At 40.3% G+C, this 13,007-nt stretch overlaps 1 protein-coding gene across 10 annotated transcripts in view; it reads left to right on the top strand.

Annotated features, from left to right (window-relative positions):
- Nucleotides 1-13,007, top strand: part of arhgef40 (Rho guanine nucleotide exchange factor (GEF) 40) — a 28,890-nt gene that overhangs the window by 1,225 nt on the left and 14,658 nt on the right. For 6 of the 10 annotated variants that reach the window (XM_027022870.3, XM_027022868.3, XM_027022871.3 and 3 more), the window contains exons 2-12: nt 4,019-4,108; nt 4,199-4,306; nt 6,154-6,439; nt 6,631-7,957; nt 8,429-8,688; nt 8,810-9,007; nt 9,092-9,206; nt 9,619-9,712; nt 9,875-9,961; nt 10,093-10,215; nt 11,061-11,159. In XM_027022870.3, the coding sequence (XP_026878671.3) occupies nt 4,019-4,108; nt 4,199-4,306; nt 6,154-6,439; nt 6,631-7,957; nt 8,429-8,688; nt 8,810-9,007; nt 9,092-9,206; nt 9,619-9,712; nt 9,875-9,961; nt 10,093-10,215; nt 11,061-11,159 (2,787 nt within the window). The remainder of the gene's footprint in view (nt 1-4,018; nt 4,109-4,198; nt 4,307-6,153; nt 6,440-6,630; nt 7,958-8,428; nt 8,689-8,809; nt 9,008-9,091; nt 9,207-9,618; nt 9,713-9,874; nt 9,962-10,092; nt 10,216-11,060; nt 11,160-13,007) is intronic. The other 4 variants (XM_027022869.3, XM_027022872.3, XM_081714457.1 and 1 more) reach the window with 3 other exon arrangements.

Raw genomic sequence — 13,007 nt, 5'->3', positions numbered from 1 at the left:
TTGCATTAAGAGAGAAACTAAGCCCTTTATAATGATGAAGCCAGTGTTTGGTGTGTGGGACAGGGTGGAGTAATTTGGCAGAGTGAGGGCAAGTGGGTGGGAGGGAGGGAGGGAGGGAGAGGCCTGCTTTATTTAGGGAGACTTGGAGACTTGGTGGTTGGGGTGATGTTGCATTTTCCACATTGGAAAGGAAGAAAGAGAGGGGAGGGATGGGAAAGAGACTGTGTGTGTGTGTGTGTGTGTGTGTGTGTGTGTGTGTGTGTGTGTGTGTGTGTGTGTGTGTGTGAGAGAGAGACAGAATGGGAAAGTGAGGGAATGAAAAGAGAGAGTGAGAGAGAGAGAGAGAGAGAGAGAGAGAGATGAAAAACCCCTACACAGACAGTAGGTGTCAGTTTATGTGCATGTATATCTGCAAGCACACACCACATATGCACAACATAAATGGTGTTTCTTAAATCTGCAGTTGCACAAAGGACTATGTAACACATGCCTTCTCATGCTGCAGGACTGCAAAAAGCAAATGGCTTTATTGGTTACTGCTACATCTATTTGTACTTGTATTTTTTTATGAGAAAAAGAGATGTAAAGAAAAAGGCTCATGGAAAGGCTCAAGGTTCTGTAGGGACCTGTTGGGTGTGGGAAAAACAGGATGAATCAAAATGGGGGAGCATCTTGTCAATGCTTCAGCATTCTCCCATTCTTTTGGCATGGTTTCTTTATTGCTTTCCCTCTCCTGCATCTGTTTTCTATCATACTGTTCCTTAATATCTTCCCCTCTCTCTAATTGTTGGGTCTATCTCTCTCTCTCTCTCTCTCTCTCTCTCTCTCTCTCTCTCTCTCTCTCTCTTTCTATACTCTCTACTTTGAGGAGGTTCAGATCCTCATGTTGGAAACGGCCAGTTTTCAGGCTGGAAAGAGAGGAAGTTAAACAGAAGAGACATGTACCCATCGCCCTCATAAAACCTCCTGTACATAGACATCTTACTGGACACAGTCTGCAACAAACACACACAGCTGTGCAGGGTGTATTTTTTGTCAGCAATTGAATTCCCTGGCACATGTCAGGCCATAAAGCAAATAAAAATGTCAATATTTCCTATAATATTGGGAGCCACAGGTCCTTTCAAAGTCAGCCAATCCTTTATCAAGATATTATTTGATGCAAGACTTAAGTAATGATCTTGTAGTATTTCAGTATGCTCTCGAATAATCAAGTCAAGTAAAAAGTGCTATATAAATAAATTTGACAACAGATGTTGTCATAAAGCAGCTTTACAAATGTCCGTGTCCAAGCCCCCAGTGAGCAAGTCAAGGGTGACAATGGCAAGGAAAAACTCCCTAGAGCATGAGGAAGAAACCTTGAGAGGACCTAAGACTCAAAGAGGGACCCATTCTCCTCTGCTTGGATGATGAATTATGATGACATTGAGAGAGTCCTGCATAAGGCGACCAGGCAAGATGTCAAAAGAGAATGAATCTTCCAACCTGTCACCTGAATTGAAACTACCCAGTTAATGGTTTGCAAAGAAGTAATTCTCTTACACAAACTTCAGATTTAGAAATGTCTGTGTGTAATAAAACAAATGTGAAAACTAGCATGGAAGCTAGCATGTGGATAAGAGTATCTGCTAAATGCTGTAAATGTAAATATGGATTTCACATTTTGCAACTACAGGACATATTGACATTATTTGAAAATGTGTTAATATACACAGTGAAATATGGGACCTTCCTGGGTTGATATAGAACATCTGGCCACTCTCTTCCACCAGCTACCACTGCTCGCTAGTCCACTCTAGTCCACACTACCACTTGCCCTATTAAAACAGTTGTTTTGACCCATGAGCAGGCATGTCAAAAGTCATAAGTGATGACATGTCAAGCTCAGCTCAGGGCAAACCTTTAGTTCTGTTCACACTTAGCACCAAAAAGTGCAGTATTAGTAGCATACCTGAAACAGAAGACTCCTATTTACCTCAAAGGTCATATCCAGGCTGGTGGCCTGAATTCATCTCAGAAGGCAGACAGCAATCAGTGCATATGCTTTTACTTTTTAGCTGTGTGTCTACAAAGAGCAGATCAGAACAATATAATAGTCAAGCTAACAAAACGTAAAGAAGCACCGTGACTATGCAAAAGCAACCACATTATTCTCTTTTGGACATGTCAAAAGAGTTAAATTTTATTGTAATGAACCAGTATTTCAGTAATGACAGTTATTTAACATTGTGCGTAGAGATTTGGACCACATAATAACTACAGGCTTTCCTCTTTAGCACATTTGCAGATCAGGTACTTTTTAATGGAAGACATCAAACTGTTTCAGAAAATATTACCTGATTTCCGATCAGATTTCTGATATGAATCACTGTTAGACTCTGGTCAAACAGACGGTGATTCAAAGAAACCCTGAGCTGTCTGGTTCAGTGTGTATCTTGATTTTGTTGTTTGGGCTGCCATGTGCTTGTAGTAACACATGTACCCAGAAGACCTTTATGAAGTGATTAATTAACTGGGATCTTTAAAACAGCAAAGGTGTTTAACCAAAGGAGCAAGTGAGTAAGTTTCAGACTGCAGTTTCCTCTCTGCAGTGTACTGATCTTTGATTTACCAAGTTGAGACACATATCCACAATGGCAAAAAAGTGTCATTTCATAACATGATATTATTTTTGATGCTCTTCTTTAAAAAAATAGCCTCAGTGTAAAAATTATGTATAGCAACTATTAAGATTAATTTCCTGCATTCACATGTTATTGCAGGTGTACTAAATTATGAGTAAGAGTAAGAGTTTTCGCAGACCTGGCCTCAGACCTATAAAAATCAAGAATTAAATCACATGCTGTTGTGCATTACTAAGTCAAACTAGTTTCAGTTTAAGTTGTCATAAATTGCAGAGGGTCAAAAGACTCTCCTTTTGACAAAATCCAGTTGGGCATTGAAACTTTGCAAAGCCAATAGTGTGCCTTTCCAAGCAGCTCAGGACTGGCTTTTATTCTTACATACACCTTTTAGATTGGTCTTGGGGGGAAAAATACATCCTGGTAGAAACATTAGGAAATGACAAAGGAAAAAGGCAAAAATGCGAAAGGACAAACATGGTAAAAACAAAACAAAGCAAAAGCTGAGCCTCCTTTTCTCTTTCAGCCTGCTTTCCACACTCCACAGTCCTCCCCATTATCCTTACATCTTCTTCTATCTTCCATCTCCCTTAACTTTCTTTCCTGCCAATTTCCCCTAAAGTTTGTTTTTCTTTTCTCTCATTCCTGTCTTCCCACTCGTTTTTGGCCTTTCATAAAAACCCTGTCCTGGCGCATTTTCCCCGAGTCATCCCTCACTTTTTTCCACCCCCACCCTTTTTGGTACCTATCCACTATAACTTCTTGAGAACTCTACAGTTTATAAGGAAATGTTGCAGTTACTTTCAGATGATATTGAGGGTGATGCAAGACATGAGAGAGAAGGGACATTGAGATGGGAGGAATGACGAGATGAGAGGAGGAGTGTGAGAAGTGATGGAAGTAGCAAGAAGTTAAAATTTTGAAAGAGGGAAAAATCAGGAAAAAGGGTAAAAGTCATGGTCAGTGGCTATGGCAACAGTACTGCTAAATTAAAGAGTGTGATTTGCATGCAAAATGCTGTGCAGCCTTTTTTCTGTGTTATCTACATGCTTCATGAGGGAGAGGGTTCACAGGTTTGTGTACATGATCTAGTCTGACTGTTTATTCTGAGGAGGAAGTTTACAGGTCAGTATAACTTCTGAAAAGGTCTTAACCGCCGTTTGACCTGCAGAAAGTGTTTGACAGTCCTTGGAATGCTCAACAGGAAGTTGTGTCTCAGAATTTAAGTGGAACAAACTCTCAACATTTCTGCAAATGTCTCTCCTCTCCCTTTTTTCTCTCGTCTTCATTTCAATGGTTTCTGTGGGTATGTTTATGTAATGTTGCTGTTCTGATTGTTTAGATAAACTTCAGTCAGTATCTGATGTTTTTACCTTGTTTTTCTCTGTCTGTTGGAGGGTTCGGAGGCGGTGGAGGACTGTGTGCAGGGGGCACTCTCCTCCCTTTATCCGCCGTTTGAGAGTACTGCTCCTCCTCTCCTCTCCCAGGTCAGTGCCTTTCTTTCTCTCACCTCACCTGTTAGCTTTGCTTGTAGAATGTAAATAGTTGTGAGTGTGTGTGTGTGTGTGTGTTTTCAGGTCTTCTCTGTCATAGAGTCTACCTATCAGCATGACAGTTTGAGGTACCTGCTGGATTTCTTTATCCCAGCCAAACACCTACTACACAGACTTCAGCAACATGCCTGTGTAAGTGTTCATTCTCATGTGCTCACTCAGTCTCTCACTTGATCACATTCACCCACTTGGTGATCCTTCCCTTTTTCACCCTGGACTCTCTCCCTTCTCTGTTTTTATGTTCATGACGATATGGTGACTTACTCCTTCCTTCACTTGCGAACTTGCTCTACTTTCCCCATAGTAACATTTAAGCAGAAAGCCTTTCTCGAACAGGCACTTAATGAAGCATATGCATTCATGTTTACTCACAGATATTTACACATGCACATATTCCTTCACATGCCCTACCACACACACCGCTGTACTTACAATGTCTGTCTGTATTCCTCATTCATTCCTACACCACAACTCTCTCACACACTTTCTTATATAAACACATCCATATACACAGGCGCGCACACACACACAGATTCTCAGCCGGCTCTGTTTTCTTTGTTGCTGTGAGGAACTGGCTGGGACGAAATCTGTGCTGTGAGTCATGACTATAATTCTTACCATATGTGCATGTGACAGAGAAAGAAAGCAAGGGAGAGAGGAGGGGGGTGAAGAAATGGGGGCCCTGGCTACTACTCGTGGGAGAAAGAAAAGAAGAAAGAGAAAGGGAGCAAGAAAAGGAGAGAGAGTGAAGTCTGTGGTTATAGAGGATTGATTGAGAAATGGGGGAGGGACACAGGCACATTGAGAAAGAGGGACAGAGTGTAGAGCGGACAGAACAAGGGGCCGTTTTAATGACGAAACAAAGGGGTGTGTACAAGAGATGGACGAAATTGGTTTGAGGGGGTCGTATAAAGTAATTAAAGATGTGAAACATTTTTATTTATACTGAATATATTTTTGTATCTCACAAAATGACTATAAATGACAAAGAGAAGTGTAGAGACAGAAAAAAGGAAAGGCAGAGAGAGAGAGAGAGAGAGAGAGAGAGAGAGAGAGAGTAAAGCTGTATGGTATAATTCGGGCTAATTTGAGCTGTTTCAATTAAAAGAAAGAAGAGAGGAGAGAGGGGAAATGTAATTGGACAATAGAACTTGACTGATTAAAAACAGTACACAGAGAATCCAGCTTAGGAGCTCAGGACAAGACTCTTGAGGTAAGAAACAGCTCTCTCACAGAAGCTAAACAGGCAGGGAAAATGTGGAACTTAGCTATGACCCAAAAGCTCATAGGTTTGATCCCAGTGGAAGCTTCAGTTGTTTTGTGTTTGAGTAAGTTTCCTTAAGGGCACTGTGTCTGTAGGTGGTCATAGCAAGCTTTACTACAGTTGATGGAGCCAATTGGATAGAAACAGTTAAAGATGTGCAAAATGGCTTCAGAGCGTTTGATGTAATTCACTGATGCTGATAATTGCTTTGTTATGCAGTTTAGGGAGAAGTTTAATGAATACCTTTCCACAGCTTCAAAGACTTCCAAGAGTGAATACTACCTGACCTTTGTAACTAACTAGGTTAGACATGTTCATTTGATGTACTAGCTATAATAGTACATTAGCTAGTTTTGGGTTAGTTAACTTGACTCTTAGCCCCTGAAAATAAAGTGGTGAAGTAAAGAAACAGATTTCCAAAACTGGAGGATGTATGTTTGAAGCAAGATAAGAACAAGCTTCTTTGGGCTCAGCCAGAATGACTATTCTTTGAAGTATGTCCCTTAGAGTGTTATATTCCTTGGCTCACAGAATTTATTCACTTTTTTCACTACTTTTTTGCTGTTATGGCAGATTTAGAGCAATACAAAAAGCAGTGTGGTGCATGTAAATTATGGCTGGTACATTTAATGTTACAGTGTAATTTTTCTTTTATTACAGTGCAGTCATTCAGTTTTTCTTTTTTTCTGTTTTTCTGTGTCTCTCTCTCTCTAAGTCTCAGTATTTGGGCTGTCTTTTCTTGCACTCTGGTTGGCCACTGTGCTTGGGAGAGAAGGTTGTGGTTCAGCTCGCTACTCTTGACTGGAGGCTCTTGGGCAGCACGGACTTCTATCTACAGGTGGTGCCATTCTCCACACGTTGTCCCCGTCTGGCTCTAAAGTGCCTTGCTCCAGGTGGACGAAACATTCAGGAGGTCTTGGTGCCAGAGTCTCAGCACTCTCTAGTGTTCACAGCTGAGTGGCTGCACTGCATAAACAAGGAACGTGGCTGCAAAAGAGAAGGTGAGAACAAAGAGTAAAGGCAAATATTATCTTCATGTTAATGTAGATTATCTTCATGTTAAGGTAGAATTAGGAGCAAAATCTACCTTAAAAATCTACTTTACATATATGGTGTAACAAGCTTAAAATTTGCAAAGGTCAGCTACTCTTAAGTTGTTTTATATACTGTTCTGTTAATCTGTTTTCTCTAGGAGGTTGTGGTTTAGACACCTGTCTGGTGAGTACATCTGATGGTGTGGTCCGTCTGCCATGGGATGAGGTGGTGTACCCAAAACTTCTCCATAACCCCTCTGACCCTCTGTCAAGCCTGGAGTGTCCCTCTTCAGAACCCCCTGGCCCTGACTACCTCTCCCCAAATACAAGAGGACTTGGGCTGGGCAGGGTGTCTTCTTCAGGAGAGCTCGACTCCTTGTCCTGGGACGAAGAGGATGACCTTCCTCCGGATGGGGATGAGGCTGAATCTGGGTCTATGTCTGGGCACCTGAGGCGGGCCAGTGAGAACCAGCCAGGAGCTGATAGTTCTGGAGACTATGTGGAGCTCTTGGAGCCTCGGGGGGGTCCGGACGGTGGCACAGACCCCAGGCAGCGGTATCTTGAAATGCACGGGATCTGCAAGACTAAAACGCTGCCATTGTGCCGCCGCACCAAGGCCATCCGGCTGCGGAGGGGGAAGGCCTGGGGTTGTGGCAGGATTGAGCCAAGGGGGCGAACCGGGAGTCTGGGCAGGAAGGAAAGCTGCAGCAGTGGGAAGGACGGAGCTGGTTCTTGCAGGGGCTCGGTTAACTTAAAACCCCTGCCTCAGGTCATCAACCTGGCCCGAGAGAGGCAGCTATGCCACGGCTTGGATGAAGGTGGTGGAGGTCTAGCAAGCCAGGAAAGCAGAGGACTTTATTTGAAGGGTGCTGCTAATGAGAGGCGGCCTGGTGTGGGAAAGGAGAGGGAGGGTCCTGGAAGCACACTGCCCTGGAGTGAGAGTCATAAAGGGAGGCTCTCTAATTATATGTGTTCTTCTATATCTAAGAATATCAATGAAATAGACACATACACAGCTGGCAAACCTGCAATGGATCAATCAAATCAAGATCAAGGTCTCCACTTGGACTATGGTTTTCAAGATGGTAGTTCATTGATTGGCACTTTAGATAGGGAGGATAAAGCTAGAAGAAAATTTAGTAGTGCATTCAGTGCTGCAGATAATACAGGGACCAGAGTGACGGATAAAGCAAATTCAGACTCTGGCCAATATTTGGCTAACAGATCTGAAACAAAGTTAAATCCCCCTCAGGACTTATCTCAGAAGAGGGAGTTAGACACCCTCTGTAATGTTCACAGCACAACCAAAGAGTCAGGAAACTCCAAAGACCAAAAGCGAATCCATAATGCACACCAGAATCCAGAAAAGACCCTTTCTCAATCGGGTACTGGCAGCGTCACTGGTGAAAGGCATGCTGGGAAGTTGGAGCAATGTCTGTGTCCCAGGGGAAAGGAAGTCAAAGCAGGAGGATTTCGAGCACCCAGGTATAACATCTCCAGAGGTGGGTAGAGTAGGCAAAAAAGTATTTTCCCTTAGAAAATAAACGTTAAGTAATCAGTTGTGTCACACTAAATGCCACAGAGTAAATTAGCAAACAGTAGAAAATAAAAATGAGTAAACAAAACAAAATATCAAATGCCAAAGTAAAATGGCCAACTACATGCATGTTACTCATTATTACCCACTTCTGAACATAACAAACTAGATCACCCAAAACACACACAACCACAGTCCTCACAACAGTCAAGTTTTAGGCATCCCTTTGCTAACTTCTAAGTTGTACTGTAGCTAAGTAATACCAAATGTATCTTTCCTAATTCATTACACTAATGATGTTTGTTGTGTTTGATAAAGTTTCCTTTTGATCGTATTGGCAAATTAGCAAGCAATTAGGTTGCGTACATATTAAATTTCACATAAATATTTAATGCTTTATTTTTTAAATTTGCTAATAGAAGGAAGAGGAAAGTTAAAGGGGCCAAAGGGAGGGGCAAATCTGGTGCCCATGGCAACCATAAAGGCAAGGGAGCCTTCAGTTCATCAAAGGGCCAGAACAAAGCAAGCGAGTTGGCCATCACTTCTGTTTCATCAGCTAAATCGTCTCTCTCTAAGCACAGCCATTCTCAAGAGCTTAATAGACCATCAAAGGTGGAAACAGATTGTGTGTTAATCAGTGGGAATGAACCAGAACGTCTGTCTGCTGACAGAAGTGGAGGTTTGTTTAAACTATAGTGTAATACTTTGAAATGTGTCATATCTTCACACAGTATTCTATATGTGTTATATATGGCTTCCTCTCCATGGTTGTAAAGTGTCTTGTTTTGTTGATTTGTCAGCTGAGAAACCAGAAGGTCAATCAGAAAACTTCCCTGATTCAAAGACTCAGTCAGGCTCATCTTTACCTGACCATGCTTCAAAAGAGATGATATCATCAGCACCTTCTGACCAATCAAATGGACAATCTCCTAAAGCTCCTCCTCTGCTTGGGGATTTAGATGTTGATCTCCTCCAATCTGGAAAATTCATATTGACAGGTAAGTCTGGTTGGGTAAAGAATATGGTCTAGTTTGAGCTTGCAAAGATTTAAATCTTATGTCTCCATCTTCATCTTTCTAAAGGTACTGTGGACAGACTTGGGCGATCATTGGTTATTACAGAAGCACACACCTCTGAAGAAGGTTACCATGTCAATGACTTAGTGCAACTACTGTCATGTTATTACAGCCTCACCAGGTAACATACTCTACCAATGGTGTTTAAAAGAAATAAAAAGATTACCAATGCAAACATTGATAATGATGAATGAAAGCTAGTATCAGCATTATGCTAATTACATATATATAAAACTGATAACTGATCCCCACTAGCTGTTCCACAAATGCTACATTGGCAGGTTTGGCTAAAGAATTTCTTTAAGACAGCAACAACAAACATTATCTTTTGTTATATTTTTTAGCAACCTTGTACAGTCTTCAGAGCAGAATGTGTTCTCACACAACATGTCACATCCATGAGTTAAAATGATTTTATATATAATAGGGCAGTTCCTGTGGGATGAATTAAATCTGTCCAGAAATGGGCATTGGGCCATGACCCTAGCCTACCAATCGGTGCAGTCATTTTTTATATTATTTCTGAACAACAGACCTGTAACTCGGGAGAAAGGCTTGACTGTGCTGGTGGACAGTAGGCAGGCTCCTCTTTCGGATCTCTGCAGTTCTGCCCTACGGTTATTCAAGGTGACACTGTCTGTGTGTGTGTGTGTGTGTGTGTGTGTGTGTGTGTGTGTGTGTGTGTGTGTGTGTACATATGACAATATTAGCTAAGGAAAGTGTTATTATGTATATGAAATTTTCCACTCAGTTCCTCTGTATTTGGGTTTGTGCATGTATGTTTTTTAGCTTCAGGTACCAGCTGGTCTTCACTCTGTTTTGATTCTTACAAAGGAAGAGCAAGAGTCGACACCTCCAAGTCTGGATGGGATAGAGGTGCATACCCTCACATAATAATAGAGCATAATTATATTACATATTACACACAAGCAAACAAATTAATTAACCAATGAAATGTATAATAGAACCATGAAATAATACAGTAAACCCTTTCCCATTCACTGAAGTCTCAGGTACATTTAGTGAGAGGTACTGGTGTCCTTCAGCAGTATGTGGACAGGCATCAGTTGACCAAAGAACTGGATGGAGACTTCGAGCACTCGCATACTGATTGGCTTGGTTTCAGGCTGGTAAGAGATCCTGTATTTTTTTTTACAATAACTGTATATTGTATAGTTATAATGCACTTTCATTTAATTTTAAAATAAATCAGTGAATATAAAGGTGCTCAAACAAGTCTTAACAAGCCAGCAACATTTCTTTAGAAATGAACAACCGGTCATGTAATTTTTCACTGTGAAAGATAGTCCCTTATTCTAACGACCCTGGAAAGTCATAACTCTCTATGTCTATTTGTTGCCCAATGGCTGTACTAAAAAGAGCATACTTTTTGCTCTTCTATTACTTTTACTGAAGAACTGAAACTATTGTGTAAATTTAGCATCCAAAAGAGACATTGTACTTAGTAACTGAATTTAGCTGCATCAGTAAAAACAAAAAACATCAAACAAAAAAACCCTGCCAGTAAACGTAAATGCTCCTATTCCTACATTAAGTTTAACCCGATAGCAGTAAACCACATTGGGTCTGTTCGAAATAGCTGACTACGTACTACTTGCATACGGATTGGACCCCAAATCAGTATGTCATATGCAATATGCAAAGAAAAAACATTTTTCCAAGATGCCTGGATGATGTACTACTTCTGCCAAATATTCCAGTACCTGACCAGAGCTATCATCAAAGTGTACTGCATCCTATTATGCAATAGTTGCGGAAAATATTTCCCAAGTGCACAGAATATTCATACGTTCACATGACCTTGTAGTATTATTTTCATAAGCTGCATACTGGATACTGCATACTACTGGCCAGTATCCAGTATGCAGTATATACAGAGTGCAGTATGCAGTATACAGTATGTAGTAGGCTATTTCAAACAGAGCTATATTCTTGATCTCCTCTTCTGTTATAGAGCCTGGAGCAGCTGCGAGAAAGATGTGAGAGTGCCCTCCATCTGCTGGGAGAAGCACTGCAGTCTATGGACACAGAGCCACTTCCTGACTGCATTAAGGTAATGTAGTAATAAACCACTGTATTGTAGTAATAAACCACTGTTACCTATAGAGCTGCAAGCACTGGTTCCCAGGGTTCAAGTTTGCTGCTAGTAGCGCAAGATTTGCAATTACTAAAATAGCAATAAATTACTGTTATAGCACTAAATAGTTACATTGAATCCTATTGACTCATGATCCATGATGTGAACAATTATGTGAAATCTGGTTATGACTAGACTAAACATTTTTTTCAGTATAGGTCAAAATAGCAATGAATCAATATGCCTGATTACTTTCAGAATTTAGAAACATATGTAGTTGCAAGGAATTCTGTCCTGAAGAGTTTTTTTATTGTGTTACTGTTGTGTTTTTTTTAATCTCAAACAAAACAAGAGATTTTTTACTTTTAACTTTAAACTTTTTTCTGTTTACATTTTACATTGTAAATCCCATAACCAGCAGGTAATTCATGCTAGATTTGGTTTGCCTTTTTTTTGCATTCCAAAAGTTTGCATTTTTTAAAAATAATTATTTAGTTTGTGATTCAAAAGTTTACTATGAGCAATTTTGAGGCAACCAGGAGAAAAGCCTAGGACTAATTTTAATATGTTGTTTCCAAATAGTGAAGCAGTCTGAAAAACCTGTAAGGTTTATAAAAGCACTTCTTTTGGAAAAGGTGTCTGTCTCACAGAGATAATTTTATCTCGGTGTCATGTGAAGTTAGATGCAGATGTACATGTGTTTGAAAATGGAGTAGTGCCACTCAGTTTCATGTGAAATTACAGTATGTCACAGGAAATTCACAGAGGAAGTGCACCAAATTTAAAATGTATCTCATTATTTCGATGTATTGGTGGGTTTCCTGCATGTTATATTTCTCCCATGTCTATAAAGGTTCATGACAACCTGTTAAAATGTTCATGTCGGAGCTGGATATGCAAGATATAGGCAGTGTAAGATACACCCCTGGTTTTGATTGGCATCTGGTAGCTATATAGTGTTGAAATAGCCTTTTCTTGATCATTAAAGTTCAGTCAATTGTAAAACTCTGTAGGACTGATTTGTGCAGGTTGGGTAAAAGCTCTGAGCCTAGTGTGCACTCACAAATGTACATGATTTTACATAAAGTGCAAATTCTTAAGATTTCAAAACCTAAATTAGCCATGTGGTTCTTGAGGCCTTTTTGAAGATGAAGACTTGAAAACATGTAACCAAGAGAAAAATATAATTTTGTCTGTATAACATTATTGTGGGCCTGGGCAGTGGGAGGATTACTACCTATTGACTTTGTTTCATGGAGGTAGGACTTTTGAATTGGTCTTTTTAGGGAAAATGAGTATTAAATATACTTACAAAGCACAATGTAAAGTTTTCAAGTAAGTTGGGAAGTAGATGGAGAGCTAGGCTTATGGTATTTCGACACTGTGCTTGCCTGAGTAAGGCTGGACTAGAAGTGAATGCTAGTATTAGACAAACTAACACAGCGACAAGGGAAAAAATGGCTTATAATGTGTAAATACGTGACTGTTTAAGGCCTAATAAGAGATGATAGAATGAAGCATCCAATATTTGAGATTTTGATTTACCCAATTTTAGGTATTTAGGATTAGGAAATAATCTGCCCTATAGCAACTCCAAGGACCGATCAGCACATTTACATTTACACTTACATTTATGGCATTCAGCAGATGCTCTTATCCAGAGTGACTTACAAAAGTGCTTTGTCATTCACTCATAGAATACATCCTAGCCAGGAGAGTAGGTTAGAGTCCAGTATACTAATGAAGTAGAATACTGTAGAAATACAGTAGGTATCAGTGCTGTTGCCTAGAAGTACAAAATACATAAACTCCATCTTAGATAAT

The sequence above is a fragment of the Electrophorus electricus genome, chromosome 5, assembly GCF_041902795.1.
Source record: "Electrophorus electricus isolate QZ-2024a chromosome 5, ASM4190279v1, whole genome shotgun sequence".
NCBI classification, from domain to species: domain Eukaryota; kingdom Metazoa; phylum Chordata; class Actinopteri; order Gymnotiformes; family Gymnotidae; genus Electrophorus; species Electrophorus electricus.
Note: the sequence above shows the minus strand (reverse complement) of the source record. Positions and strands in the feature narration are given on the sequence as shown.